Genomic DNA, 26,879 nt, shown 5'->3' on the forward strand with positions numbered 1-26,879 from the left:
GGAAAGTTCCTGCTTATTTCTGTGCAGCATCAAAGCCCAACTGCAACGTTACTTCTCTGGCTTTGGGACTGCTTTGTAGACCTACCTTTGAAAATGAGAAGAGCAGCAGAGCTGCAAGGAAGACACTGAATAAATAATTTACCAGTTGCACACAAAGGAAAACACAGTCCTGATGACATAATTAAGAAGTTCCATCCTACTACATATGCATGAAGGAGTAAAATTTAAATTACACAGACAATTTCCATTCTTATGTTTTCTAATTTTCTGAGTGCTTGATTTTGCATCTTAAATCTCTTTTACGATTGCTGTTTTTGACACTGATTTGCAGAAATGGGAGTAGATTTTAATGTTTTTTATTTTGCCTTACTCAATGGAAAAATTTAGAAAATCCCACAAAACAAAACTCCCAAGCTCAAAGCAAAGATGTGCATTTCTAAGCTATTTGAAATAATGGGAGATGAGTCAATAGTCACCTTGCTTTAAAATGAAGAGAAACACAGCAGAGCAGTTTTCCAGTGACAGGAAATAAGGAAATAAACTACACATTCAACAAGTCCAAGATGCCCTTTCCAAATACAAACACAATTCATTTACACAGTAATTTTACAATGGTGATAACAAATTAAAATTGTGGGCAGACAGTGGAGAACCAAAGAGATACACAACCCATAGCAAGGATCAGCCAAATTAAAGGGAAATTCTTCCACTGTCAAATTTTGAGTAATTAGTACTTCCATTAGAGGCCCAGATCCAGCTTTAAGCAATTCTAAGTAATTAGTGTTCCTTTATTTTGCCTGGAAGTCCTGACTTCAGCATTCTCTTAGGACACATATTCTGCTAGCCAGAGCTGCACAATGCAGATTAACTCGACTAGAAGGCGATTAGCGTAGGCAGATGAAGATGTAATTTGTCATTCTGTACACACTGCTACTTCTAGCCTGGGATGCAATTTTTATTAGCACAGCAGACTGATTCAAACAGAGGCAAAGACACAATTTTGTCCTATCTGTGCCCATGTGATTGCCCAAGATACAAGCAACGTTGAGATTTGAGAACTGTACATGACCAAGTGACAAAAAGGGAATAAAGTGCCAGATGACATCTTCCCACACAGCTCCAACCAGCTACAGGAATTCAGTAACTGGCTGCACACTTAATAATTTAAGATAAATAATTTAAAATGCACGATGGAGGAGATTTTTCTAGACTTACCCATTGCATAAAGTAAATCAAGAGGTGAAAATGCCAGGCTGAGCAGGAAGCAGAGGCTGGTGTGGTGGATAGCACTTAGACAACGCAAGATTTACTTGCCAGAGCCACTACAGCATCTTCAGTTTGTGGAATAAGTTCTCTGTGTCCTCACAATCTTGTCTTTTTAACCTAGCAATACAGATCCCCCAAAAATGAGTGCTCTTGCATTTCCTGGCTGTTGTGAGGATGACTTGTTTGCCAAAGCCAACTGCTGAAGATTTTTGAAGAAAAGGTGAGAAGTAAAAAAATGAAATGCAATTAAAGTGTCCTTTTCTATTTGCACTACAACATCGAGTCTTAGACAACTCTTAGAATATTTCATATTGAGCTCTGATATGCAAGACACAGCACCACCAAGCAGCAGTTTTACACATCTTTTACCCAATTTGAAGACCCCCCTGACCACTGGACAGTACCTACAGCAAAAGGCACATGGCAGGAAGCACCATGCTTTGCTTTCTCTGCCAAACACAACCACAGCAACAATTACCTTCAACTGTAGCTTCTGAATTCTCCATAACTGCAAGAAGCAGAGCCCCAGGACCATGACCTTGCCCCACAATCAGTGGGAATGAAGGGAAAGCTGGAACTGCAGCTGAGGAAGAGGAGAGCAAAGCAGGACCTGCTCCCATTACTGTGGGAAGGGTCTATTACTGTGCTGGTGAGAGGCTCTAACTGTTCTTTTGAAAATACGACTGTTCACATGGCCTCCAGGTTGACAGGCTTTGTGTGCTTTTATTACTAATTTATATAAAATGAAACATTACATTCTTGACTGCAAAGCTTCTCTTCTTACAGATATGTCAGCATTTACACATGGTCAGAACTAAGGTCCAAGAAAGGCAAATCTTGAAAAATATGTCAAAATCATAAAAGGCTCCCATATTTTTGCCCAGATCTTACCTTTGTCATCTTTTTTTACAATTCCTTTCCAATGTGCAGTGGCAATGTGCTTGTGCTTTTAAGCCAGGAGGTATAAGTGCACAATGAGGACTCACATTTTTGTGTGACAGAGAAATCAAAAGTGATGATGTTCAAATGTCTTGAGGGAGAAAAAAAATTCTTCTCTGACATCTAACATGCAATGATAAACTTACAAAAAGATACTCTGAAAACTTAATCTCTGAGAAATTCCTATTTTCCCTCATGGAAAGAAACAAATATCAGCTTCTGCTTGGAGTGACAGCAGCTTTTCCCAGCTGCATATTCTCACATGTAAAATACATGACCCAATGATCTTTTATGAGTTCACTAAATGTCAGGATCACTCCTTTTTATTACAGATCCTTTTCACCAGGTTTCTCACTGGAAGATCATTGCTATACAGCTCAGAAAGACTTTGGCTCTGTCTCCTCTGCAGCTCTCATCCAGCTGAGCTTCAAGGCACTGTCAGCAGCTCAATGAACAGCCTGGACACTGCTGCTCAGTTCTGCCCATTCTTGTGCCAAACTCCATCCCAGTTATTCTTTTAGAAGAGGGCATGCTGGTTTCTAGTCTTTTTTGGCTGAAAACATCCTCCTCAGCAAGTCAGAAAGCATAAGTTATTTGTTATTAGTAATACATTTCATACTTTCAAAGATTTGTACTAAGCCATGACGATGAAGGCTGTCAAATCCACCCAAATGCTTCTTATTGGAAAATCAGGCCAGCATATCCATTGATCCTCCCCTCGTTCACCCACCCAAATTAAAGCTGTAATTCCTAAAGGCAGCCACTCTTCTACACCACCACATATTTCATATAGTTGTTATTAATAAAGTATGAACAATGTTTGCAGAAACATTAAAGAATCGGGTCAAGAACTCTGTCTGAATACCGGTGTTATCAAATAAGCCAATCATCCAACTTTGAGTAATTAATGTCCTTGGTTTTTACTTGAAAGCCTCATTTTCAGCACATTCATAAGAGACAAATGTTCCATGCCAAAAGGAATGAACATGAATTAACTCTTTTGGATGCCATTTGCAGGAGGAAAAGGAAAATGCAATATTGGCAGGCTGGATACAGCACAGCACTTCTGACTGTAGGCTAAGTTTAGCTACAATGTGATGATTTCACAACATATAGTCAAGGATTTGATCTGTTCCCATCTGTGCATTATCAGAGTATCTAAACAATTGCCCTAATGCATTTGAAAACTTTAAAATGTAAAAGGAAAGCCAACAAAGCCGATGGTATCTCCAGATCACTGTGTGAAGTACTAATAAGCAACTGTGTTATACAACCTGTGTTCAACAGACTGAAAATGATCTTTCCCAAATCCAAGTGACATCGTTCTGAAGCTGAAAGTGAGAGATTACAGCTGGCTGAGCACTCACTGTACTGTACACTCATTTTAAAAGCTGCCATTGTAAAAGACCTTCCAGGCTTTATGTTTGTTCCTTTGCTCTCCTTATTAAGAGCTGCAAAGTTCCTCATATTTAACAGTAATTAGAGGGAGAGATGGAAAAAAATTAATGAGAGGGAGAGAGGGAGAGAGGTTTATTCTTCTAAAGAGGTGCAATAAGATTAATAGCAAGACGATGGGCTATACGTGCTATTTTTATTTCATCACCTCAAAACACAAGATATATTTTCAATGGGAAAAAATGACGAGTATAAAATTTAGTATTATCTTTACAAATACTTTACAGCCTCTGGGTGTGACATCCTCTCCTTCCCTCCACCAGACAACAATTATGACACAGAAATAGTCTCAGGACAGCAGTTGTAGAACTTGTCTGATGCGCTCGCACTTCCCCAGCAGGTCTGGGTCTTCTCCATCGGAACCATCAAATTCCTTCATAAAAGCTTCAGCTTTCTGCACAGTTTTGTCTCGTGCATTGCCCTGAAGCCCTTGCAGATAATCCAGTAAAATAGGGAAATACTTGTCTGGAACCTTGGAAGAAAAAATAAAAGGAAGGAAAAGCAGGTTTATTTTCTCCCCTCTCAATACATATTCACAATCACGTCACAGCATCGCCTGAAAGACAATTAGAAGAATTGCACAGGTTTTGGTGTTTGCCAAGGTCCAACTTCAAGTGGAAATCCAAGTGGAAATGTTTCCTGCCAAAGTTCAAGCTGCCAGGAGGGATGGATGGGCCCTGGTGAGAGGACTGTCATGTGCTCAGATGGGCAAAGCATCTGAGAGGAAATGCTCAGCAGATGTGGAAACGCTGATCAGCAAATGCAAACACTGCCTGACAGGGAGCCCAAGGCTCTGAGCGTTGGTGGAAGAAAAAAACAAAACACATTAGCCAAACCTTCCTTTTGGAAGCACACATGTAAATCTTACTAAATTCAGTGAGAATTGCATGCATATGTCTGAGAGAAGGATTTTGCTAGAATTCCCCTCACCCTTGCCCAAAAATTGTTTGCTAAGATGAGATACCACCCACCACCGCACACTTTGACAGAATGCTTATACAAAGGACTAGAATTTAATTTGAAAGACAAACTCAAATTCAGACATATGGAAATAATTTTTAAATAATCATACTGAGTAAAACTGATAGGCTCTACCAACATGTCTAACATTAAAAGCACTTCAGTCATCTACAGTTGCATTATCCACACTTCACTCCCTTCCTAATTAACTAGTCAGAGATTAAATTTTAGCTTATCTGGTACAGCATACAATTTAAATGATCATATTAATCTTGACAATAATTTAGCAAGGACTTTGGAATGATTTATTCAGCATTTTATACTGAAGTACTTTCAAAAGCAATATGTGAACAGACCTACGCTGATCTTAACTTCATGTTGTGTATCTGTGGAACAGGTTTCAGCCAATAACAGGATATTTTTTGCTGTGAATCATGAGATGTTAAAATGATCTCACCCTGCAAATATGTTTCTCCATGTTTAACTTTACACATATAACTTGACATGAGTTAAGTTAAACACATACGTAAGTATTTAAAGGATTCGAGACTAATTATTCGAGGGCGGTTTCGATTCTGCAAAGTATCAACATTTCAGAGAAGACAGAGCTTCAGCAGACACTTAATTTACAACTTATTTCTCCATGGACATTTGGCAGCCGAACTTTGATCACTAAAACTTCTATCACTCCAAAAGAAGAGGAAGAAAGAATATTCCAATGCTGCCTTCATCAGTCAGGGGTATTACAAAGTAATAAATCAAAACTTAAGTCTGCGTTCAGCCTCCTAACTTGTACACTATGGAAAACCTTCTAATTCTTCACACGAACACTCTTGCATTAAAGAAACAATGCAGTTACGAAAGAAATATTAATTTTACAGTGACTAACACTGAAATGGATGACATATGAAGCATTGCTATACTATACAAATCAAATATCTATATTTTTGAAATTTTTCACTCGCAGTAAGTTGGCACTAGTAACAGACGAACCCATTTAGACACAAACAATTCCAGTGTGACAGTGTTCTTTTAACAGAGATACGCACTACTGATCTTCTAAAGTCAGCAACATTTCCACGTTTCAAACCTTGGACAAATTATCTCTGTAATTTACAACTCTTTTCTCAGAGCTCATGGCATAGACATACCTGTGGACGTACAGTTATTATTATATCATTTAAGCAAATTGCTTGAGGGGACAATTGAAAACCTGCTCTAAATTTAGAAATCCTAAGTGTGCAGACTTAACATGAGGCTGCCTGAAGCCTAAAAAACATTTAGCCCTAAGGGTGTTCAAGTGTTGAAGAAGTCTGGCTTTTTTCCTTTAACAGAGCACAGCTCTGAGGTTTATTTCATCAGGAGCTCACAGCACAGCACCCTGTGGGCAAGGTAAGATCATATTTCCTCCTGACTTACACAGACAGTAGAGCCATAGCAAGGACTGGAACCCACAAAGTTAATGAAATCCAAATTTTAATTCTTCAAATACAGTAGTACAAAAGCAGTAATTTCAGGGGTCTTGGTGAGGTTTTCCAAGGAAGAACACAATCCTTCTTCCAAGGTCAGTTCAAGGCTGGTTTGAAATTGGAGATCAAGATCTCCCAGCACGGCTCTGGAAGTCAAAGCCAGGCTTATGGGATTTTGTTATTATTCTTTTGTTAAACTGTTTTGACTTTGTTCTTGTTTCTTTTTCTCTCTCACAGACCAATCTTGCCTCTGTCCTAACCTCCTAATATTCACTGGAGCTGATTAATATGGAAATAATCCCAAGTGAAATAATTCCTGTCTTCAGGAAAAGGAGGCAAACACTAGGAAAGAGTACCAGGAAAAGAACATTCTCACTTTTAAATTATCCTCTGCAACTCTGTATTTTCAGACCTGGAGACCTGCAGAGACCCACGTATTTTGCAATGCAAACACAGACACACTGAGAGAAGCTCAGCTCATTGATGCCAGGCTGCATTTTGGGTCACCTTCCAAGGAAGCTTCAGCCACCCCACCATGCCCTGAAGTCCAGAAACTAAAGACTGATCTAGTAACTGCCTAAAAATGCTGTGCCAGATGATAAAGGCCAACAAATAACCTAGTGTTTATTTAATCCTGGGTGCTGGAGAAGTTATGCACACCATAGGTACGCAGGCTTGGCTTGGAAGCTGTCAGCCAGCCACCAGATGGATTTTAAAGGAGCTTAAAAAACCATTTATCTAGCAAACAATTTTAAAACCTCAACTTATTTCTTACAGAAAGAAGCCTATCAGTACAGGAAACCCAATTCAGGCCTTTGCATGGCTCTTCAGTAGGCATCCAAGTGACACCATGAGATCAAAGATAGGAAGGAAAGAAACTTATGTCTCCTTTTGTACATTAGTCATGCTTGGATTACCAACACATTTCATTCTGTAATGGACAGGAAGTTGAATCTGGGTATAAAAAATATTCAAAAGAAGCTGGGTGTGCCCTCCCTATGGTCCTGATGAAGAAAGAGACTTCATTATATGTTTAATTGTAAGCACTTGAGCATCTCTACAAACTTCACTAAATCTGGATGCAGATGTTAATCATTCTCTGAAGCTCATATTCAATGCTTCTCTGACTATTAAACTACAAAATATGTGCATTTAAATAAATCAGAGCACTTCCATCAGAATTTTAAGAAAAAGGAAGTTTCATTTCAGTGTTGAGAAATAAGGAGTTAAATTGTGTTTTGAGACTTAAAACAAACATTACTTACAGTTCATTGTGTCCCTGCATATTTCAACACAAAAACAAAGTAAACAGGTAAAAAAGTAAAAACATCTTTCTGCCTGCTAAACAATTTCTAGGTAGCTTTGAAGAGCACGCACTGATTTTGAAAGGTTGATAAAGACTTGAAAGAGAGAAACTTAAAAAACAGAAGACACAGCAAACAACCCAGAACCCAAAATCAAATTTGTATTCTGCAACCCATCTTTTTAAAATATTTACACCATGTGAACATTTTTGCCTTCATGAAACTCTGTTGTTAATTATCTGGCTGTCTAAAAAGGTAACACCCAATGTCAGGTGATTGGCTTAAGAGCTGCTGACTAATTTGGGTCAGGACAATTGGTATGAGTAAATGTTCAAGTGCATACAAAAAAATCAGCAAAACTTAACTGAATGTCAACAAAATGAGCCAATAAGTGAGGCACTGTGCAAATGGACAGAGGTTTGTTCTATTGCACAACAAAATGAATGACCTAACACCCTCATTTGATACCACAATGGTCAGATACTTATTGGTAATTCAATGTATGTTGTTTTTTAAGTTATGAAATGAACAGATTTCAGTATGGATTCAAGCCTGGCTTCTGGTAATACTTTATGCTTTTCACAATCAACATCAGGTTTCACTTATATTTAAATGAGAGAGCTATTTTAACATCTTGGCAATATGGTTGTACATCTTCCATGGAGCCCAGAGATATCTGAAACAATATGAGAATTGTGGTTTGCTGTATTGGGTTCCACATTAGGAAATTCAAATTAAGGATATGACTCAAATTCTCAGAAAACTCCATATTTCAATAAATCATGAATCTGCTCTCTTTATGCTTGCTATACATCAAGTATAAAAATCTAGCAAGCACAGGATAATTATCACCAACAAAATAAAAAGATAAATGACAAGCAATTAAAATGCTTCAGCATCTTGGTTAAAAACAAAGTAATTTGTAAGTTATTAAAAATTATGAGACAAATGCATGGTTAGTACTAGGAAGTTTTGGTTACTAAAGAATAACTATAACTAATGCATAATACTGTATCATATTTGTTTTGAGAAAAAGCAGCATGAATACAAACCTTCTCTTTATCATACATGTGCAGGAGAAGCCACGTCTGTCTTGTCTTTTGAAACTTCCATTCTTTTGGGTTTTTAGACCAGCTGTAGAAAATTACAGGGAAAAAAATTGTTTAAATGGAATACTGTGATATCAAAACATTCTTAATTTAGAAAATATTCCCTACAAGGCTTCCAAGTGACTTTGTATGCACGACACAGAGTGCCATGGCACTGTGGGACAAATACTGGCACACATTTTGCACAGGGCCACCGGTCTGCAAAAAATTATAGGAGATATTATAGCCAAGAAAGTCATAATTTTTGTTTAGAAAGCACTGATTCCTTGAAGTTAAATATCAAACCCCACCCCCCAGCTTTGGCCAGTCCTTTATGACAGGTCATTGCCCTCATTTGACCAGGACAACCCAAATCCTTACCCCTGCTGCAGGGCTAACTGGGAATTTGGGGAGGTGCAAGGGACAAGAATCAAAATTGGGTTTCAGAAAGTGGCTGTTTCACAATTAACTGAAATTTATATGGAATTAAGCAGCCTCTGAAGGACTGGAAGGAGAGACTTGTGCTACAATGGTCACCTCAGCAATGGCTGCAGCCCATCACAGATGGCTGTTCTAAACAGACAAAATTCTTCCTTCAGGAGCAAATGTTTTAAGGCTTGGGCTTGTCTAAATGCGTGACTTAAATATTTATATTTATAGCCTAGAAAAATGGGGGTTTTATGTCTCTCTCTCTCTCATGAAGAATACTCAATATAGTTAAAAGTGGGAGGCTAAACAAATGATTAACATCTGCAAATGTTCATTGGTTGTTTGGCAAACACATTTTCAATATACAGAATTTTAGCGGGGTTAAAATAGCACATTCATGTGCATCTTGAACATGTTTTAAAGCTGGTAGATTCTGGTTTAGATGAAGGCATTTATTTCTATTAAAAAATGAGCAAACCAGTGAATCTATCTATAAAATGAAGACTACTTTTTAAAATAATGTGCTTGAAAATTAGTATTGTAACACGTACAAAATCTGACAGTACACTAAAGTATCATTTGAAAAAAAAATAAGGAGAAAACCCAGAAACTTTCAAATTTATTTGATTTTTCTCTAAAGAAAAGTAGGTCTCCAGAGGGTAGCATGCAAGATGCCATTAATGTTCCAGCTTGTTTTACCCAGCAATGGAGAACACAGAAATCAATTGAAAAGCCAGCTGGGTATGAGAATTAGTATTGTTTAAACACTGTCAAGTCTAATAAAGCAAAAGAGTCCTCATCTATGGTGAATGCTGCACCAGCAAATATATTGTTCAGTCAATTCAATGAAAGAGAAAAAAAATGAGACCACAAATTAGTATAGAAAGGTTTCATGGAAACCTCTGAAGAAAACCTAAAGAAAGAAATTATTGTCTTGATGTTCAAATACAGAATAAAGAAAAACAATCATAGCTCATTTGGGTTATCATCAGCTAAATTATTAAAATAACTTATAACCAACATATAAGGTAAAAATCAGACAATTAACAGTAAATCAGGAAGGACAGACAAAACCAATGACCACAATATATACTTTACATGCTCAAGTTAAATCTACAGATGAGCTGATTTAGAGGCTTCTTTTGGAATAATAATATAGTAGCCAAATAAGTAGGCAGAAGTTTGCAAAACAGATATTGCACAAAGGCAGGAGGCCAAAAAGCTGACTGATACAAATTCAATAAAAAACTATTATTATGGTGACTCCATCCCTTCTCCCATCACAACCAGCCTAGAACCCAAAACAAACTCGTAAAACAAAATCACACAATCCTTGGTGTCACTTGACTTTGCATCAAGGTACCCAACTGGACAAGTGACACCACCTGAATGTGAGGAGCCAACAGAGAATGAAGTAAAAATGGCTTTTCTTGGGGGTGCAGTTTGTGGGGCCAGTCTGTACCCACTGATTCTGTTTGCCAAGCAGAGAACAGAGAAACTGGAACTTCTGCAGGAAGTCCTTCAAAACAAACAGAATAAAGCAATGGCAGTGCTTTTTTTAGCCTGTTCTTTTATGAGGCTCACCCTCAAGAAGAAGAAGGCAAGTTTAGAATTCTTTTCTACATAAATAAAGCCTGGAAACACTTCACATTACAGTCTTTGCAAGGTGATAAGAACAAGCTGAGTGACAGATCTGTGACTGCATCCCAGGAAAAAAGTTCTGCTAATGAAAACCTTTAACATGTGTTTGTATTTCTCTGAACTATTCTATATATTTCAACATTTGTGATGATACCCATTGGTTGGACACACCATGGAGTACTCTGAATCTTCTACTCTGCTAATTTTATGTTTCTATCACAATATCACCTGAGTGCTATTGGCATTGAAACTTAAAAAATACAGCCTGATTTCACTTAATCTCCTATAAAACTACAGGATGTTAAAATATCTTTATTACCTAGTTTATAAACAATTGAGACCAACAAATGAGTGCACTACAAGGTTAATTGCCCTTATTAACCTATTACCAAAACCATATGCTCTCTTCTACATGTTAAGGTGACTCATTGTACTCCTGCATCCAAGACTCCATATGGACTTTCACTGCTGTGAATTCTCTTGTAGAAACAAACAAAAGTTTTAATTTGTCTTACTGAAAGTTTCAACTCTATATACACACAATAATTCATATAAACAACAAATACTTTAACATCATCAACTGCAGAAAGTACATTTATGTCCATTATAGCACCAGAGCCTCACAAGCCATTTTTTTTGTTTTATGATCTGTCCTATTAGAATTAAACACTGCATTATTACAACAAGAAAAAAAATAGTATTTTCCTTAATAGCTCGTATTTTTCTTAATAACTCCTATTTGTCCAAAGTTTTAACTGGTACTCCCTCCACGGTTGTATCAACAATGCCCATTTCTTCCCCTTCAGGAAAATGGTCTCTTGACCTGAATTTCTAGCAAACTGTGGGCAAAACACTCCTGATAATGGGTGCACAATCTTTAATGCAGATAACATGATAGCTGCTCCCCAACTTATTATAATAAAACTTCTCCACTGATTCCTGTGATTGTGCCAGCTTTTTCCTACTCCTCTGACAGCTTTAAAATCTATGGAAAAGAATCACTCCATGACGAAGACAGAGGAGTATCTCCTGTTATCAGGATGACATCAATAGTACATTTTTAGAAATGCTTAACTTCTAAACTTGAAAGCTTCAACCCTTCCAACACAAGAGAGGTTTCATGTTGCTGTTTACATGCAGATAAGCTTCCTTGACATGCTGCAGCAGGAGAAAAGGCTTTTCCTTCAAGTGATCAAATGTACAGAACAAAACCAACCACATTACAGTTAAACCCCCTCTTTTTAGAGATAGTTGCAGCCTCTTTCACAGTTTGAATTCATTTGGTAGCTTCTGGAATGATCTGTGTCAGGACTTGGTACAAACCATGGAATTGAAAGAAAAATATACATGTGTAAAACATGTATTTTTCCAGTGTGCCTCGGGCTAATTTTCAATATATTGTACAAACACTATTTGCCTTCTTTACACAGCTAATGTTTGAATGTTTCTCATGAGCTCCAGCTCATTGAAAAAACACATTGGTTGACTTTAGTTAAAGAGAACTTAAATGTTTGTGCACATGATCTGCTTAAATGGCTTTGAAATCGAAAGACAGAGGAAATGAATCAAATAAATCAAGCAGCTTAGGAAATTTTACATGTGGGCTTGTGTTTTTTAGAAGGAGAGTCTCAAAAGTTGCCCAAGATTCTCACTGGTCTATATCATAAATGACTTTTAGTGTGTCTACAATCATCTCCCATAATCTACTCCCAAAACATGGGAATTCAGGCAGTGGAAGGAGGCAAATAGAAGGCAACTGGGAGCGTGCAGGGCAGAGCCCTCGCTGGGATGTCCTGGGAGAAGGAAAGCAGGAAAATGGTTCCAGAAACACAGAATGGGAAAAACATTATTGCTACAAATTGGATTCAGGAAGGCAACACAATGCATCTGCTGAGACTACTGGCCAGGACAAAACTCTGCAGAGCTGTCACAACTGGCAAATAACCTCCGAGTGCAGAAAAGCTCAGTGCTGAGAATCCATCATTTTACTGATTCAACTTGAAAAAAATACTGGGTGGGAGACAAGTCTCAGGAAACCAGAAAGACAGGCAGGGATGTGATTCTGACACCTTCCAGAGCACATGAGAGCACTGCTGGGTGCCAGCTGCAAGGACACCTCACCTACATCACTGCTCCAGGTGAGTGCCCCTGGCAGTGCAGCCCACCCTGCTTACACATTTCAGCCTCGGTATCCATCCAAGGAAAAGCAGATTGCCACCAAATTTGGATTTCTCCAGCATACAGCACAGGTTTAGCATCAGGGAATTAACTTGAAAGTTTTCTCCAGCCCTGAGGAGCAGCTCAGAGCACAGCCTCCTGCAGCTCTCCTGTGATTTATCCCATGCCTGACATTCCCAAGCTTCCCTCAAAGAAGGGACAGAGCCATGGGTCTGGCCCATTGCACCAAAGTCAAAGCTCCGCTGAAAAGATCTATGGAAAACATTAAAAGCAGCATTCTACAACACTACACAGAAATGGTCACATTCTTCCCACCTCATTCATCTGGGTATTTTACTGTTTTGAGACAGTTATTCATCACTCTGCAACCTGTCCTTAAGGATCATCTGTGACCTTCCACCCCAAGGAAGGCTGAACAGGAGCTATGACACACGATTAAGGCTTGCAGGAATCAAGTTAGACCCTTTATTCCCCAAACTCTCTGCAAACAGCATCATTCCTGAGCTCACCACCCTACCCATAAAATGTGGATAACAGGTGTTTCCTCAATAAAGAACAGCCATACTCCAAAAAATTCCCTTAAAGATATTTAAAGCCTTGCTGAAACGCTTGGCACTCAAGGGATGTGCTGGAATATTTCACAGTGCAGTGCATACAACAGCAGCCTCTTTAAAACCCCATGCACTGGGGTTTAAAGCAACTCACTGCCCTTATTAGGCCCAAATTTGGCAACTCTGAACGCTGCTATCAGGTCAGTCCAGAGGTGAGCCCAATGCACATCTGGCCAACAGGTGAGCAGGGAATGCTGCACCTCAAAGAGGCTCCCTGGAACCCCTGCAAGCAGCACGGAGGGAGCAAAAATTTGGCATAAACTCACTCTTGTGGGAGAAGAGCCATTTTATGGATGGAGGTTTTTTATGGATATATAAAAAATATATGGATGTGGATGGAAGTTCAACATATGCCCTTATAGAGCGTATAGTGAAGTAGGAATAATAATTTTTTCTCCAGTTACCACATGTACAATTATTTAAAGGGAAATGTAAAAGTGTTGATTTTTATTGGGGGTATTCAGAGTTTCTTCTATTTCTCTCAGGGGTATTTAAAATGGATTTACTTTTACAAAGATGTTTTTTGAATGTCTGGTGTTGCACACAAAACTGCATGCCCAGAAAGCTGCCTCATGGTGAACTTCATTGCTCAATCCAATGTGAGAAGAAACCTCAGTTCAAGTGAGTGTGATGCTGACTGTCCTCACTGGGAAAGAACAGCCAAAATTTAAATTCTAAATAGATTTTCTGAGACTGGACTGGAATGGCTGTAGTTAAAATCCTGGAAGCACAGACCTGTGGTAAGACCCAATATTAGGCATAAGAGACAACTATAGCCTTTAACTGTGTTTTTCTCTTGTTAGGGATGAGTCTGTTTATGTCCCAACTGCAGTCCCTGAAGAAAGTTAATATATTTATGCTGATATTATCAAATCCAGTTTGGAATCTAACTAAATTATGACTCAGATAAAGGTTTTTCTTATTTTCCTGGAAGAAAGAAAAGACACTAATGGAGCTCATTTGCCAAAAGAAAACTTTCTAAAATTGTCAACAGATTTTAGAATCAGTGCCACATTTTTGGTTGAAAATCCTGGCACCATTTTTAATCTGTGGTTTAAAAACATTTTTTTAATATATTCTTCCATCTGGTTTAGACACAGCATAATGACTATAGGCTTGTGAAAAGGCAAGAGGAGGAAGCTTTTTTTAAATTTAGGAATCACACACGCAGGAAAAAATAAATGTGCTTTTAAATGTCTCATTTTTGTCCTGATGTCCAGTATTAGGAGACTGAAACTGATTGTATCTGTATAGCAAACAGGTCACAGGATTTTCTTAGAAAGTATTTATAAAGTGAAAGGAAGGGGCCTTTGTGCCATAAAGCCAAGTTGGATGAGATCTACATAAAATATTTATCACAGCTTATCTTTTATTGTATGTACTTTTATCACCTGCCATTATTTGTAAGGTTTTATATTATGTTTGCATCCTGCAGCTTCAGCCAAGCTAGAAATCCTCTTCCTCCTCCACCACAGGCTCTGCTGAAACACAACATGAGACGTTCCCTTGAACAGCTTCAAGTATAAACAGACGAGACAAATGACTGGTGGGAAGAAAAACTGACCCAGAAAATTGTAAGAACGCCTCCAAACCATACAGCAGGTCGTGAGGAGAGCTCCTGTCTCTTACATCTGTACCATACCCGTGGGGTGCCTCACTGGGATTCAGCTTCTCACAGGCACCAACCCACCTGCAAATGCCAACAGCATTCAGCCTTTACCATTTCTTTAAAAATTATCTTCCTTATACAGTTATTTAGTTGCTGGTATCTGCATTAGCCCACCTGCAGCAAAACTGTATTTTTACTTGAAAAAAACAATATATATACAGCAGTAATAACGTGCTGAGAACTTGCTGTTGTTTTCAGTAATAACTAAAAGGTCAGGCTTGAAAGCCCACAGCTACTATTACTGTATTTCTAAGCTAAATGTGCTTTTTATTTTACATACATTCATAAAAAGAACACAAAGCAGAAGTTGAATTATCACAGAAGAAGAATAAAAAATAGAATTCGAGCTCTTCACAGCCAATCTGTTCTGCTTCTGCAAGGAATATACAACCAAGTGCTATCCCAAAGTCCCATCTCCTCTCCAGATGTCCATCTTTTCTTGCACTTCATTCTGGTCACACTGATGCCTGAACCAGAAATAAGGGAAAGGGAAAATGAAAACAACTGTTATGGCTCCCTCCCATGAAGAACAACCTGGGGGGTACGAGGAGATAAAGAGGGCCCCACAGTCTGTATGAAAATCATGTAAGGAGCCAGCTGCACATAAAATCCTTTCCAAAAGTTGGCACAAGTCCATTTATATAAATGCTTTCTGAAGATCAGATGAGCGATATGCTACCAGACCCAGGAAAAACAAATATGGTCAGTTGTCTTCTCCCTTACTGTTACACCAAAAAATGTCCAACTGTGGTACAGAACACTCCTGCAAAGGCACAGATTCAAGCTGAGGAGCTCATTTTCATTGCTTTTTAAATTTTAAATCAGCTTCTTAAACTTTGAAGGTTCCAACAGACACCAAAACAAAACAAAAAAGCATGCCATCACAAAAAACCACAAAAAAACCCAGGCAAAACAAAACAAAAAAACACACAAACTTTTGTGTTTTATTAATAAAACACAAGAAATGTATGAAAGCGTCATGGTTTTCCATATAGGGATGCTAAAAATAATGCTGGGAGAGAAACAAAATTGATGTGAAACTTTATCTGTGAAAGTTTTTAAGGAGAGATGAAGAAATGGCCACTTGGAAGAGGATTTGGATACTGAAGACTTGTGGCTGATTGGTTTTGCTTTAAACCAGCCAGGATACCCAAAAATCAATTTAGTGCTCATTCCACTGAGCTGAAGGTTTGTGTTCCTCAGTTCTGCAGGGGCTGTTTTGGGAAGCCCTGAGGCTGCAAAGTGCTGCTGGCACCCTGGGAAGGTTCCTAATCCAGCTGGGCCACTGATCAGCGGCACTGCTGAAAATGGGCTGCCCTTCTCTACCCAGATGTCTTCAATTTGTCAGGTTGGGTGTTTTTGTGTGGTTTTTATCTCTGCAAAAGCCTAAGGGATTTCCAGAGCCAAGGGATTTCTGCAGTTCCAGAGTCCAGAGCAGCATTTCACTGTAACAAGGAGAAGCAAAGCTCTCGTTCTGCTGAGGAGATGCCAATGCTGACCTGCAGCACATCCCAGAACCAGGGGCATCCTTCCCTTCTGCCTCAGCATCCAGCAGATCTAGTCCCAGTGCAGGGAGCCCAGCTGGCCTCTCCTCCCCACAAGATTCAAATCCTCCTCCTGCACCTTTCCCAATGGGTTTCCCCAGGTCTTTGAGGAACAGGAGCTGCTTAGAGGGTGAACCATGCTCTGAGTGAGCCTGAGGGGTGAAACCCAGCCCAGCAATCTGGAGGATGGCCAGGCAGGATGGGTGAACAGACACCACCAGGGTCCTCTCCTTGCCTGACAGCCCTGACAAAGATCTGGCCTCAAATCAATCCCATCCCTTGTGGTATCCAGGGACTCCCTCATGCACCCTCCAGGAAAGGGGAAATTCTCCCTTCAAATGGAAGTTGAACCTTGAGTGCTGCAGGACTGGCCCTGTAACTGTTCCACAGAGCTGGTTTGTTCTGATGGCAATGTCCTGCAGGTATAGAACTGTCAAACTGTCAAATATTGGATTGTCACATTTCTACTGAGCCCCTTTACTTCAATGAGTTCTCTCAGGACAGTTTTGAAGAAATGCTGTTTATTAATTTGGTTACCAGCCCTTGATGCACTGTTGCAGAAATTACACTTTTTTGTTCTAAATGAAATCCAAGTATTTTTATTGCTGGGTAGTTAGGCAAAGCTCATTTTTGCTACAGGAAAATGTAACCCTCTTCAAATAACCCATCCCACAAGTGGCTCTTACAGTGCATCTGAGAAGTACCACATTCGGAGTTATTCTGGAACAACAAGACTATATATATAAACTTAAAAAAAATAACAAAACAAAAAGACATGTCAGCCATCCTTGCCATTTTTTACATCCCAGCCTGGACATCCCACAGCTGCATTCATCAGGAAGTATGGCAGAGGTGGATGGAATGCTGCAGACTCCATGGCATCTGAATCTCCCAAGCTGTAACCTTACAGAATGATTTACTCTTCTTTTTACAGAGGAGCTCTACATAGGGACAATATCAATATAAGATCATTCTAAAAATGTTCAGCAGTTCACAGCCCACTCCCATTTTTTTAGATTTAGCTGAGATATTCAGCTATCTCTCTGCATAATAAAATCTGCTGTCACACCAAGGTGTTTAGGGCAGTGTAAGATTCCCCTCCTTGTGACATGTGTTGCACCACTAAGATTTTAAGTTATATATGTTTAAAGAAATTGATATGTCAATTACTGCTTCCTGAAGATGGCTCTCATTCCAATCCAATTTCATTCATAGAAAAGTAATTACTGATACGTTTTTAGGCACCACTGTATTAATAAATGTGTGAAGGAGGAGACAAATTTTATTAAGGATCTAGTTTTATTATTTCAAAAATACTTCTTGTTATTCTAACTCTGGTTAGGAAACCTTGACAGCTCCCTGGAGCTAATTGATTAATAATCATTGCCAATTGCATTTTAAATTTTAATTTTGGCTTTGGCTGACTAGTCTAAATGATTCCCTAGAGCTACGAAACTCCTCACCACCATGACAAGTATTTGGGCACTGGATGAATAATTTGAATGTGTTTGAGGAAGTGAGTAGCGATGTTAATTCTCCCAGATCTGAATTTTATGACAGAGAGAAAACATAAAAACTCCCTTTTGCACTTCTGCCATGTCAAGAACCTAGTGTGAATGGAGGAAGATGGGTGAGCACAAAATGCCTTTTCTCAAAGCCAGAAGGAGGGTGAGGATGGGATGCCTGGGCTGGGAGCCAGGAGTGGGGCAGGGAGTTCGGAGAGCCAGGGGAGAGCAGACTTCAGAAGCTGGGAGAAAAAGCTGTGCTGCACACTCCCTCAATGCAACCTCCCTGCAAATGAAATAGTCCCAAAATAAAGCAAATAACCCCTGCCATCTGCTTTTAGTTAAAAAATATCAAGAGGTAATTGTAATACTTGTATGTGAAATGAATTCTTTTAATTATTCTGGTTTTATTTGACCTGAACACTGACAAATTCTCCCCAAAGACAAATGGAAAAGATCAAAGTGCTTGTGTGAGGTTTTGAGCACTTCAGTGAGGAGTGATGATGTCTCCTTACTGTCAGGATACAGTCCTGAAGCAGACTGGTCTGTTATTAAAGACTTCTGAATCTCCCTAATACATCTCACAAGGTTTCTGAAATTAATATCAGATGAAATAATATATTAAAGCTGCTTAATTATTCAATTAGATGCAATCTCTTTTGTATAATACTATAAAAGATGAAAGCCACATATCAGCGATAAATATCTAATGGCTACATTTAATAAACTGTTTAGAAATTCCATTTATACTAATTTTTCTTTTACTGGAAACGAGTTATTGAAAAAAGAGACATTCATTTTTCTTAACCAGGTTCAAAAATCAAGATGCCATTTTACAGGAAAGAGAGTCAGACAAAGTGACCTTAACTATTTTTATCTCAGTATTCTTGGATTTAATACTTGTAATCTAGTCTTCCCCATTTGAGGAAGCACTTTACAGTCCAGCAGTTAAGTACTGCTAGCACAGCTTATAATTGTGACAACATATATGTGATACATTTCAGAAATTCTAACCATCCTATTGCTAAAATTAGCAGTAAATAAAAACAAACTAAATTTTTGAATGGATTTTGGTATTGAATGAATTTTTGAATTAATTTTGGGGTTTTTTTTGGGAAAAAAAACCAAAAATAATTCACCAAGAACGCCTTGGAAGCTTCCTCAGGCATATAAATCATCTTAAGGGCCACCATACATACATGGCAAAGTTGGGAATTTTTGTTCCTAGTTTTATCAGCAGCTATGAAGTGGAATAAAGCTGCTGTGGTCACCTGCAGCAATAGCAGGAAGGACACCCCAACCATGAAAGTCACCAACATCTCCCTATGGAAAGGTTTGGAATATTCATCCATTAACCCTTCACGCCCACCAGAGACCTTCAGGACTGCCCTGAGATGCCAGCACAGAACGAAATCCATGCAAACTTCACTTTCAAAAGAAGGAATTGAGCCAAGTCCTGCAGGTCTGCTGGGAGCAGAAATCAGTCCAGGGCCAAAGAGCTCAGATGAGAAGGAAGTTAAACCCACTCTCCCTCACCTCACTTCCCTGAGAGGAGACCTTTGCACAGTACAGGGACTGGTGAGTCACAAACTTCATCACTGTTTAATTTATCACTTGAAAAACAGGGTAACACAACACTTTCTCAACAGCTGTCATAAGGAGAGTAAATAAATCAGTGTCAAAATACTTCTCATTTATTTATCAAAACACAGTTGTGATATGCTAGCAGGAAAGGTGTGATGGAAAAGCAAATTATCATTGCTATGGTGGAGAGAAGATAGAGACAGTATGTTTTAAAAAAACATATAAAAATCTCTTTAAAGACAGGGCTGAGCAGTCAGGTATTTTTCAGTTGATCCAGTTGGTAAATGATAGATGTCAGATGAAAGGATTTGCGAATTCATGTTAATGATGTTATTAAATACACTATTTCCATATGAGAATATTTGAACAAAATGCCCAAGTAAATATTTTGACAGCTTTGTTTCACACTGAAAAAATGGTAGAAGTGCAAAGAGACAGAAGGTTCCAAAGTAAATCACTCTGCAGCTTTTACTGAAATATGCTTTGAGAGGTGTACTTGTGACCTTCCATAAAATTAATGCGAAGATTTAGAAATACAAATAATTTGATTTAGAGCCATAAAGCAGGATTAGAGTTCCCTATTCCATTTTTTTTCTTTTGTTAATTTTAGTGACCATTTATGGTTATGGAAATTAGTAAAGAAATCTCTTTCCTCTACATAATCTAAATAGGACAATGAGCAGATTCTGAAAGATGGAAGAGCTACTGACTCCAACTGAGGAAAATTTACCATGGACCTGAGCTTCCCTTTCCTTCTCCACTCAAGCCATACATTCATGCTTATCAAAGGGGTAAGAAAGCTACTCCAAACCCATTCCCTATAGGAAGTACTTTATCCAGGATAATACTAATAGCTAAACCATAAAAGGTTTGTTCAGGGAAGGTTGTGTTAGTCCAGCTGCTCTTCCAAAGCTCAGTTGAATGAGTTGCATCATAAGCATTTACTAATTTGGCTGGAAAATCACGCAATCATTGATGTTTTTAACTTACTTCTGAATGAGTTGAAAATACCACAGAAATACTTGCAACATCTCAGAACTTCCAGGTATAACTAAACTTAGAAGTCTTAGAAGTTGATATCTCAGAACCTCCCAAACACCTATTTTGTCTCTAGAAATCAGAGCTGCTTATCCAGCAAGCTGGATATGGCAAAATACATCTGAAAATACTTGTAAGGATCTAGGATCTTCATAATTCAATCCACGACTATGGAGAGGACTTGCTAGAGATTATTAGAATGAAATTATTTTACACAGTAATTCTGTCCATCTGGAGCATTTCCAGGGTAGTATTACAGGCACCCAGAATATATTTGCTAAGGTTTGTTTTCTTCTCAGAAATTCTTGGTAAAAATAGCTAAGATTGGCTCTGAGCCACTTAAAAGGGGTTTCTTGTTGTTGTTCTTCCTTTTGGTTGCTGTTTTTAGACTTTGTAGTAAATGATATCATTATTTGTCAGCATTACCTTGAACTGACAAGTTTATCTTCAGCAGCAGCTCAAGAAGCCTCAGTGCCTGCTCTGGCTTAGAAGTGCTGTCACTTATAAATCAGCAACATGCAGTGCCTGAGCTCATCTGCAGAGAGCCACAATTTCTTAATTCAGGCTCATCTGAGAGTTAACCTGGTTATTCAGTTTCCAGACCCAAGTATTCCTGCACAAGCACTGTCTTCTGTTCAGTGCCAGTGCAGGCATTTCTTCAACCATCTGCGTTGCAAAATTGGATTTGAATGGAAGACCTTTCTTTTGGTGAGCACTCTTCACACAAAGTCTGGCTCACTCACTCTGGAGAACTGTATTATTTATAAGTGGAAAAAGACCAGAGATATAGATAAGGAACAGTAATCTGCATGATCTCACTAAATTTAGAGTAAAATATTCATGGGCTTCTTGCAAAGCAGTGAAAATGTTGTATCAGAACCATAAAAAGCAGCTAACCCAGCAAGAAGTTAATAACAGTTTAAAAGCAATTTCTGCACAATCTGACATCCTGTGGATGTCATGTGGGGGTTAGAAAAACACTGGCATGTCTCCAACACATATCTACATATCACTTGCCATCAAGACACAGAAAAGTGAATCCAGAAGTCAATGACTCTATCACAGGGAATGAAAATCATCGACTCAGGCTGCCACCAGACATCTTGATTAAACAGTCAGAAGCTGAATAGCTGTTGCTGGGAGTGTAATGTGACAGTCACAGAATCCTAAATGCACAGTTTGAATAATCAGAGGATAATGAGAACACTGATACCTGGAAATGGGTATCAAAGCCAGCTCTGAAACAGGAGCATATCTGACCTGCTGCAGCAAGGCTGAAAAAGGACGAGAGACTCTGAAGAATGTATTACAGCTGTAGGGGCATATTCTAAATGCCAACACTGTCATTTACACAAAACTCAGTAATAGTTTGAGGAGAGGAAAAAAAATATTTTATTGTTCAGAAAACTCAATGTGAAATCTCAACATTGTATGGCTCAAAGATGAATCCAATGCTGTTGCTCACAAAGCAAAGAGTGACAGGGAGCAGGGAGGAATCACAGACCTTCAGTCCCTTCTGTGTGGTGCTGGAAGGCAGCTCCAGTAAAACCACATTTGTTTCCAGGTGTCGCAATTGCAGAAGGATCACAGGCACAGGAGTTCAAAGAAGAGCAACAGAGCACATCCAGGACTGGAAGGAGCAGTAGGAGAGGAAGGATCAGGGATGTGCTGCTTCACTGGAGGGGCAGTGAGACTGAGAAACCCACTCAGCCACAAGCAGGATGTAAACACCAGGATGGGAGAAATTATTTACAACCTGTGGGGCAACACCATGATTTAAAAAACCTTGCTTAATAACAGGTCCCACACAGCAGAACATTTTTTCTGCTTTGCCTTCTGCAGAAGATAATGTGCTTGAGCACGATAACAGAATAGCTCTAAGCAGCACAAAATCTGTGGAGTGAATATGCCCCCTCCATCTACCCCCACCAGAATAACTGCTGGCATGCCCACACCCTAAAAATAGGAAAGGTGTGGGCATTGCAACAGAGAGCTTTGTAGAGCTTGTGAGTAATGTCAGGGCTGCTAGGGAACTGCAGACAAACTGAGGTGGCTCCATCAGATGAAGTTACACAAGGGAGTGTAGGATAATGACAAGGTAACTCACTCTCAGCAAGCCGAGACTCCTTTACCATGAACAGAGACAGTGGCTGCCTTTAAAATGAGGAAGATCTCATTTTCTTAACATCAAGTGGAAAACCTGCAGCTTTACAGACATGCTGCTTTAGGTCGAGGAGAGGAATCCCACTTAGAGGCAGGTCAGGCCCTGGTAAAAATTAGAAGTCAAGCAATATAGAAACTTGGAGAAGTGCTAAAACAAATTCACTCATCTCGAGAGTATTAGGAAAAGTGCAAGCCTTTGAAATCAGATAGCAGCAAATGCCTGCCCAAGTTCATAGAAAGAACAACCCCAAATGCAAATTTATCCTGTATCTGACTCTGGATTCATGAGGCTTCTCACAGAACTAATGAATATGACAAAATTACTAGAAGTGTGTAGGAACAGATTAATTACATCCATAGTTAATGCTTGCCCCAGAACCTTTAAAAAATAACCCTCGGATTATTAAAGCAAAACTATTCCCCTCCACTATTCCCCTAATCTTTGAGGAATTGCGACTCTTTCAAGACATCTTAAAGCCCCAGTTGTTGAAAGGAATTCAGGAACACTGCTGTGTCTAATTACAAGTTTCTCTTAAATTCACACACTATTTTTGTTACTAGCTAATTGAGATTCATTACTTGAGCAGTTCTCCAATATTTTATGAAATTCAAGATAACTGATGAGTTTAGATATATGCTGCACCTTCCCATCAGGAAGGAAACTTGATCTGTTTTAGAGAGTTGGGGGAGGAGAAATGCCATTAAATGCTAAAGTTAGTTGCTATCCAACCTGAGGAGTCAGTCTCTGGAAGGAAATAAAAAAGATGTATGTTTAGATCTTTAGTTTATCACTTACTCTTCATATCTAAAAGCTGAAGCTGTTGATGGTGAAACATCAACATCAGTGCCAAGTTTGAAATAAATACCTATGTAGGCCAGCAGCAATGAAAATTACTTAAATTCAGAATCAAGTATCAAAAGCTATCACTGACCCTGGCTAAAAAAGTAACCTGTGAGAAGTAAAACAACTTTGAAACATTACGAGTCAACAAGGGAAACTAAATGTGGCACAAGCCCAGTCGAGGTACTTTAAAATGCCTGCCACAGGAGGGGTTGGACAAATGGGTTTGTGATTTCCTGAAGGGCCACCATCATCTGAGCTGTCTGGCCACAAATCTTAAATATTGCTGCCCACTTTACAGCCCAGCACCAGCCTTTGCTGGTTCCTTCAAAAATCAGAAATTTCAGAGTGAGCACCAACCTACCTCTTGATTCCCTTCTCCACATGGCCTCTACTCCAGAAGGAGTAAAAACGTGATATACTTTCTACATGTTATTTCTATTTCTACATCTATATAAGATATGATATACATTAAATAAATATCAAACTATTAAAAAAAATGCTTCCAGCAACAGCCCTCGAATTTCTGTATTCTTTGAAAGGAAGAACAACATTTCAGCTTTAAAATCTCCCAGGCTTAGCACTGTTTGTAATAAAGTTTGACTGAGGACCAGGATCTGTTTCCATTGTGCAAACCCAGCAGATAAACAACTGCCCTGGGTTGTCCAGGGCTGTCAGCAGTGCTGCCACCACACTCAGCAAAAACCACCTTGGGATCTGCAGAGTCAGACTATTTCCTCTGCCTGTCTCTCACTTTTCTGTCTCTGTAACATGCCCTTGGTTTGTTTTATTCTAGAAGCATCTTTTTACTTTGAAGAAATTGCTGACATTCTTTGAATCCTGCTTGAATTTAAATTAGGCAATGAGAAAAACAAGGCCTATATAAAGAAAAGTGACCTATACTAACAGTATGGTACAAATAATTTCAAAAATAATTGTACTTCAGCATCTTATTTTTCAAATTTTAGCACATGATAAATAGAACTGCTAAGCTTAGGTAATTCACAGCACACATCCAGATAATGGTATCTATTATTTCTACTTCAGATGATATGAATCTTATAGTTTCACATTTCTTCAGTGAGGTCATTTCAGATCTCTCTCTATTCCTCTGATGGTTGATGGAGAAATCCATATGTGCAGATCCATATGGCAGTGAACTTTCCAAACCAAACACAAGAACAGCAGCTTCTAGGAGAGGGTGGCTTGCCAAGACAAACAAGTTCTGCCAACATTTTAACACCACAGAAGGTCAGTTAGGTTATAATTAATCCTAATTACCATTCTCCAGAATTGCAACATCTTTTCATGTGAAGTCACCTAATGCTCAGGAAAGGATGTGTTTTTATTCTAGATTTTCCAAGAATCACATTAATCAGACAGTCTAGTATACCCTTTAAATCTGAATCATCACTTACCATCATAAAGAAACAATGCATGTCATCATTAAAAGGAAGTTACTTGAGTACTTTATTTAGCCACTAATACTTCATCACTCCTGCCTTTCCCTATTCCTCTGAAGTAATAGTACAGAGTTCTTTTTCTCTTCTGTTCAGTACCACTACCACTCTGGGATTTTTTCCATTATTTCACTTTTCCCCCCCCCTTTTCAGAGTTTTATAACCTTTCTGCTTCAGCTCCCTACTTTTAATCCTCTCTCTATCTTCAGATCTTCCTGTCTGCTCCCTGGGCAAGCTGGGGATCTGACAGCAGTAACATTTCTCTGCCAACTGCTGCCTTGGAAGAGAACTGTGCTGGGAACCACTTGAACTCATCTCACCCAGGAAAAGAGGAGATAAAAATTGGTAAAGCAAAGAATCTTTCTTTTTCTTCATCAGGAGCATAAACCTGGTCATGCTCAGCCTGATTTCATTCAAACAAGCAAGGAGCTGATCTGGGCTATCAAAGTCACCCAGCACACAGGGGAAACCCTTCAGCTCCTCAGTGCAGCATTTGGGGGCTGCACTTTGAGGGGGCATCAGCTGCTGTTGCCTGTGGCCATGGCATCTGCATGGTGAAAAAAGCCTCTCCCAGCTAGGACAGCCTTCCAATAAAATGATAATTTGATCCCTCTGGAGACTGGAAAGCATCAAGGACCATTTGTTTTTAGAATCAAATAACAAAGCTGGGAAACTGGAAGACCTGCTCAGCTTGTGGGGACCCCAGCAGAGGGGGCACAGGTTGGCAGTGCTGCCAAGGGGAGCCAGGGCCTCGGTTCAGCCCTTGGAATGCTGCACTGCTGCAGGGCTGCTCTGCAAGCACCAGAAGAGCAGTGCCCTGCAGTGAGCAGCCCTGCCCTGCACACTGTGTGCCCGATTCCTGCCACCAATGCTCTCCTTATTACCTGACAGCTTTGTACAGCTGTGCTCCTCTCCTGCTGCAAACAGCCCCTCAATAAATAAAAATGACAGTTCCAGTTATCACACAGTGCATCGAGTTCCACCTGTCCCACAGGAGATTCACATGCCATCAGGCAGTTCAAACACCACTTCATTCACCCACACTTCTGTCATGTAAGGCTTTTATTGTGGATGGGGCAAATCCACAGCACTCTTTTGTTAACTTCCAATTACATTAATCTCTTGTATCTGTAAGATTTACTTATCCTCCCACAGATTATTCACACCCGTAGCCCTGCAAAAGCATGTAGACTGAAATACTTCACCCACTCAATATGCTGGAGAGTTTGCAATGGATTTCCAGAACCCGGATTTTTGTCTCCCTTCCCCAGCTAGTATGTTACTCCTTGGATTCATATAAATCCAGTTATTTGTTTTGCAGTGTTACTGGGTTGAAAAAAGGTCTTAGGTTTAAGAGGATGAAGCTGTTTTTCTATAACTAATAATGGTTCAAGATGGTCCAGGAACATTTGGGGCTAGAATGGTGACTATGGCTATGTTTGCTTGGCAGATCAGCATCTTAAGACTACCCCTGTTAAGTCCCCAAAATTCAAATTGTCTCTTGCTGAAATAATCCCTCACAGCCTATTGCTGTACATACAACCCATAGACTCTGTATGACAAGACCAAATGACAGAGCTGGTTTTCTATTTCAGGTCAAGTGAAACTCTAATTAGTTCAAATATAATTTCACATTCTCCCATGTAACAAGGCAAAAATCCATACAGACAAGAGTGGAATAACAAGCAAAACCCTACAGCTTGTTCCTTTACTTTCCAAACCTGAAATGCATTAT

The 26,879-nt window shown here is 39.2% G+C and overlaps 1 protein-coding gene across 6 annotated transcripts in view; it reads right to left on the reverse strand.

Annotated features, from left to right (window-relative positions):
• Nucleotides 1-3,779: 3,779 nt before the first annotated feature.
• CHLSN (cholesin) overlaps nucleotides 3,780-26,879 on the reverse strand; it is a 120,783-nt gene continuing 97,683 nt past the window's right edge. For 5 of the 6 annotated variants that reach the window (XM_030285210.4, XM_072935768.1, XM_072935765.1 and 2 more), the window contains 2 exons: nucleotides 8,446-8,527; nucleotides 3,780-4,132 (listed from right to left, as the gene is read on the reverse strand). In XM_030285210.4, coding sequence (XP_030141070.1) covers nucleotides 3,950-4,132; nucleotides 8,446-8,527 — 265 coding nt within the window. In that variant the 3' untranslated portion in view covers nucleotides 3,780-3,949. The remainder of the gene's footprint in view (nucleotides 4,133-8,445; nucleotides 8,528-26,879) is intronic. The other variant, XM_072935767.1, reaches the window with a different exon arrangement.

Source organism: Taeniopygia guttata, chromosome 14, assembly GCF_048771995.1.
Source record: "Taeniopygia guttata chromosome 14, bTaeGut7.mat, whole genome shotgun sequence".
Taxonomy (NCBI): domain Eukaryota; kingdom Metazoa; phylum Chordata; class Aves; order Passeriformes; family Estrildidae; genus Taeniopygia; species Taeniopygia guttata.